Source organism: Neoarius graeffei, chromosome 2 (genome assembly GCF_027579695.1).
Source record: "Neoarius graeffei isolate fNeoGra1 chromosome 2, fNeoGra1.pri, whole genome shotgun sequence".
In the NCBI taxonomy this organism is placed as follows: Eukaryota; Metazoa; Chordata; class Actinopteri; order Siluriformes; family Ariidae; genus Neoarius; species Neoarius graeffei.
In genome coordinates, this window is record NC_083570.1 from 69313757 (window position 1) to 69319094 (window position 5338).

Below are 5338 nucleotides of genomic sequence, written 5' to 3' on the forward strand. Positions count from 1 at the left end.
TTAATATGTCAGAATTGAAAATGGCAGTAGCTAATACAGCATACTCCTCACCAGGAAGTGAAAATTTGTGTTATGCTATGTTTAGAAAACTACCTGTGGAAGTACTGGAAAAGATACTTGAGTTATTTAAATCAAATTTGGAAAGAAGGAAAATTACCTAAAACATGGAAAAAGGCAACAATTCTTCCATTTCCTAAGCCAGGGAAAGATCCTAGCAACCCAGGTAATTACAGGCCCATAGCTTTAACTTCACACCTAGGAAAGCTCATGGAAAAATTGGTAGTGGGTTGTCTGAATTATTTCTTAGAAAAGAAATGCTTGCTTAACAGCTATCAAACAGGATTTAGAAGGAGTAAATCAACCACTGATGCGCTTGTTAAACTTTGTAATGAGGTTTAAAAGTCTTTAGTTATGAAGGAAGTGATGGCAGCTGCTTTTCTGGATATTGAAAAAGCTTATGACACCATGTGGAGAGAGGGCCTATTAATTAAGTTGGAGAAAATTGGGATAATTGGGAGAATGTTCAATTTCATTTTAGATTTTTTGACACATCGTACTTTGAGGGTAAGAGTAGGCAATGGATTGTCAGAAGAATATATGGTAGAAAGTGAAATTCCCCAGGGGAGCGTTATCAGCCCTGTTCTATTTAATATAATGATTAATGACATTTGAGAAAGGAGGTGAAGGGCTATTGTATGCAGATGATGCTGTTGTATGGAAAAGGGGACGTAATTTCCCGTATATATTAGATAGCATACAGCAAATATTAGAACAATGGGGAATAGATTGAGGATTTAAATTCTCTTTACCAAAAACTAAGGTAATGTTTTTTACCAGAAAGAGTAAATAAGTTTAAATATCTTGGAATCTTCATGGATGAAAGAATGACATGGAAACAGCATATAGCACATGTAGAAACTAAGTGTAAAAAAGTATTGAATCTTATGAGGATGATTTCTGGGCAGTACTGGGGTGCAGACAAACAATCACTGATGAATATTTATAAAGCATTAATCAGATCAACCATAGATTATGGTTGCATAGTGTATAGTTCTGCATGTGCAACATTTCTCAGGAAACTTGATAGAGTTCAGTCTAAAGGTTTACGGATTGCTAAAGGAGCTATCAAAACAACTCCTACCTGTGCACTGTTAGTAGAAGCTGAAGAAACCCCACTTAAACTAAGATTTGATAAATTGTCCTTAACATACTGGGTGAGACTTAAAGAGAGCATAAATAATCTTGCTGTATCAGTTCTAAATGAGTGTTGGGAATACCATTCAAAGAGTTCTGGTTTTGGATGGCATATTAACAACATGGGGGTAGAATATGGAATTAAAGATTTTAACTTAAGCCCTGCACTCGTGTTGAGTACAGTTCCTCCATGGGTGCTGCCTGTTCCATCCATTGATTTAGAACTGCTGAATGAAAAAGCAGTGCAGCCTAATGAACAAAGCCTTGCAGAATGCAGCCAAAGACATCTTATATCTAAATATTATGGTTTTATTAAAATATTTACAGATGGGTCAAAAGATCCACAAGATGGGCATTGTGGAATTGGGATATACAGTATATTCCCAAATTCAACAAAAAGTATGGATATAGGCTTAGCAACTCTGTCAATATATTCTATAGAATTAGCGGGAATAATAACTGCTCTGAGATGGACTGAAGAAGTCAAACCACTAAGAGCTGTCATATGTACTGATTCATTGGCAGTATTACTCACCTTTGAAACAGGAAACTCAATAAGAGAGGATTTGATAATGGAGGCAAGACATGTTTTATTGAATCTTAAGAACCTTGGATTATTAGTTCAGTTTTGTTGGGTTCCAGCCCATGTTGGGATTAAAGGAAATGAAGTGGCTGACAAAATTGCTAAGAAAATGCTGGAAAAAGAACATATAGAAATTAATATTTCAATGGGGAAGGGAGAAGCTAAATCTAAAATAAAAACAGAAGTTCTACTTAAATGGCAAAATGAATGGAAGGTAGAATTCAATGCAAGGCATTATCATGAGATCCAGGAAAATGTTTGGGGGGAAAAGGATATCAGGTCTCAACAGAAGGCAAGAGGTGGTATATAGTAGACTAAGATTGGGTCACACAGGTCTTAATGGCACTCTACTGTTAATAGGGAAGAGTAATGGTTTATGTAGTGAATGTCATGTTCTAGAAGATGTAGTTCATGTTTTATTTAATTGCAATAAATACACAGAACACAGACAGCAATGGAGAGAAAGAGAGGCTGATAATGGAATAGAAAACATCCTTAAGGAAGAAGGAATGCAGAGAGATAGGATCAAATCCCTATTTATTTTTCTTAATGATACAGGTTTAATTAAAAGGATCTAGGATCCTTTTTCCCCCCTTTTTTTTCTTCTTAAATTTCGGATAGCCATGAAAGTCTGCTAAGTCCCTTTACACACTCCTGTACAGTAGGTGGTGGTATGCACCAAAGAGACGTGATCCGCCAATAAACCGAAGAAGAAGAAGAAGAAGAAGAAAAAGAAGAAGGGGACTTTGCCAGAACGTCTTGTTGTTTTTTCATGTCGCCTTATTGCTTCTTGGATTTTTGCTCTGTTTTGCCTGTTCGTTGCCACAGTTTTTTGCACTCACGTCTTGTCATTTTTTCATGTTTTTCTGTGCTACGTTTTTGCCTCCAGTTTTTTATCAGGACTATTTTTCATGTTTTTTCATGGTAACATTTTTGTCCTTGCCTGCCTTGTTTTTTGTCTGGATTATTTTGCTATTTTTGTTTGTTTATTCTTTGACTTCAATTAAATCATTTTTTTATTTATTGGATTTTCTGGTCTGTGTTCTGCTTTTGGATCCAAACTCACCACATCTTGCCACCTATAACAGTATGTTCTGGCCAACATGGATCCAGCAGAACTGAACCATCTGAGAACGGCTATGCAGCAGCAAGGAACCCTCCTCGGGACTCACCAACAGGAACTCAAGCAGATCACCCAGAACCTGGCCACCCTGTCCAATTCATTCAACCTCCTAGCCACACAACTTCAGCACTCCCAAGCCATGCCTACCCTTGCCCAGCCGTCTCTTTCTTCACCTCCCGCCACCGTCGGTCTTCACGAACCAAGACTCCCTTCGCCTCAGCCCTACAGTGGAGAACCAGGTACTTGTGGATCTTTTTTGTCACCATGTTCACTGATCTTGGAGGTTCAACCTCTGGTTTTCCCCACAGAATGCTCCCAGGTAGCCTATACCAGTGGTTTTCAAAGTGGGGGCCGCCAGGGGGCGCTAGGGGGGCCTCAGAAAGTTGGAGGGACGATAACAAAAAAATTGTGAAAAAAATATACTTTTTTAAAATAATTATTATTAAATATATTGTAATTAATTTTTTAATCATTACTATGAAATATAATTATTAATAATAATACATCATATCGAAACGTTGTTTGCCATGCTCATCTCTCCGATTGCCTGTGACGTTGAGGTTTGCGCCATTTATCAAGCTGCTTTGCTCCTCAAGCTAGCGTATTGCTAGCGCAAAATGGACAGGTTTTTGAAGAAGAGACCGAAGGAACAAACCAACAGCCCTGCTGTGGAGGACACTGCTGCGAAAAAAACTAAGAAGTCCTGGCCAACTAAAATCCGAAAATACGAGGCAGCATACATTAAGTATGGCTTTACAGCCATACAGAAAAATGGCCGTGATTGCCCGAAATGCGTCCTCTGTCTGGAGACCCTGTCAAACGAGTGCTTAAAACCTTCGAAACTTCAGCATCACTTGGTACAAAAACATCCGACAGATGCCGAAAAAACAGTAGATTTCTTCAGACGCAAAGAAGAGCATTTGGTCAGGCAATCTGCTGCATTCACCCAGCAAGCTACTGTCCCCGAGCGGGCCCTGAAGGCATCATTTTTAGCCTCGTACCACATTGCTCGTGGTAAAAAACCTCACTCAACTGGAGAAGATTTGATTTTACCAGCCACCAAAGACATTGTCCAAGAATTGCTTGGTGAGGATGCTGCCAAAAAAATCGATGCTGTCCCACTCTCTGATAACACCGTGAGCCGACGGATTGGTGACATGGCTCAAGACGTATCTGCTCAGCTGTTGGAGCAGGTGAGAGCCAGCAAATACTTCGCACTTCAGCTGGATGAGAGCACAGATTTATCCAATGAGGCCCAACTGCTTGTGTATATCAGATTTATTTCACAGGAAAGATTTGTGGAGGAAATACTATTTTGTAAAGCACTTGAAAGAAGAACTACTGGGAAAGACATTTTTCAAGTTTTGGACGATTACATCGAGTCTAACGGATTGGACTGGACCCGTTGTGTGGGGGTGTGTTCGAACGGAGCCACGGCAATGACCGGGAAGATTAGTGGAGTGACCGCGCTCATTAAACAGAAGGCCCCGCATGTAGTGGCCACACACTGCATGCTCCATCGCGAGGCACTGGTCGCATAAAGGATGGATAACGAGTTGAATCAGGTACTACAGGAGGTTATACAGTTTATTGTTCAGTGCGAAAATATTTGTGTTGAAAACATGTTAGTTAATAATATTCTTATGCTAAACAAATGTAACAATTATTAACTATTGAATAAAAGTAAGAGAAAACATTCTAAAAGTTGATGTTTCTTTACATATTTTGTAGCATTGTCTGTGGGTTTGCAAAGGGGGTCCCCGGCCAGAAGCTGATGCTGTTTGGGGGGCCTTGGCATGGAAAAGTTTGGGAACCCCTGGCCTATACCATCATGCTTCTCACCAGCAAGGCCAGGGAATGGGGAACGGTGGTCTGGGATGCTGACACGCCCTGTTCCAGCTTCAAGGAATTCTCTGAGGAAATAAGGCGAACATTCGACTGCTCTCTGTCCAGCTGGGAGGTGGCAAGAGAGCTCATGGAGCTGCGGCAGGGGTCCTGATCTACCTCAGATTAGGCCATCGAGTTCCGGACGTTGGCATAATCCGAGTTCGAGTTCTGGACTGTTTTTCATGTTTTTTCATGCTAGCATTTTTGTCCTTGCCTGCCTTGTTTTTTGTCTGGATTATTTTGCTATTTTTGTTTGTTTACTCTGTCTATCCTTTATTTTACCAGGAATGTCCCATTGAGATACATTCTCTTCTTCCAGGAAGTCCTGGCCAAGGTGGCAGGACTTTGACTTCAATTGATTTTTTTTTTTTAATTGGATTTTCTGGTCTGTATTCTGCGTTTGGATCCAAACTCGCCACATCTCACCACATCTCACCACCTATAACATCACTTAGTTATTCCATTGATTTTAATAGTTTAGCTATAACTATTAGACACTTGAATAATTAATTTATGAGACTGATCCCTTTTTACATGAGACTGAGTTGATA

The 5338-nt window shown here is 39.8% G+C and overlaps 1 protein-coding gene across 1 annotated transcript; it reads left to right on the forward strand.

Moving 5' to 3' along the window:
• Window positions 1-3478: 3478 nt before the first annotated feature.
• LOC132873598 (zinc finger BED domain-containing protein 5-like) lies at window positions 3479-4711 on the forward strand. The gene is made up of 2 exons (XM_060909318.1): window positions 3479-4465; window positions 4632-4711. Exon 1 carries the CDS (start codon window positions 3518-3520, stop codon window positions 4439-4441), a length of 924 nt encoding a protein of 307 aa, XP_060765301.1. The 5' UTR covers window positions 3479-3517; the 3' UTR covers window positions 4442-4465; window positions 4632-4711.
• The last annotated feature ends 627 nt before the right edge of the window (window positions 4712-5338 follow it).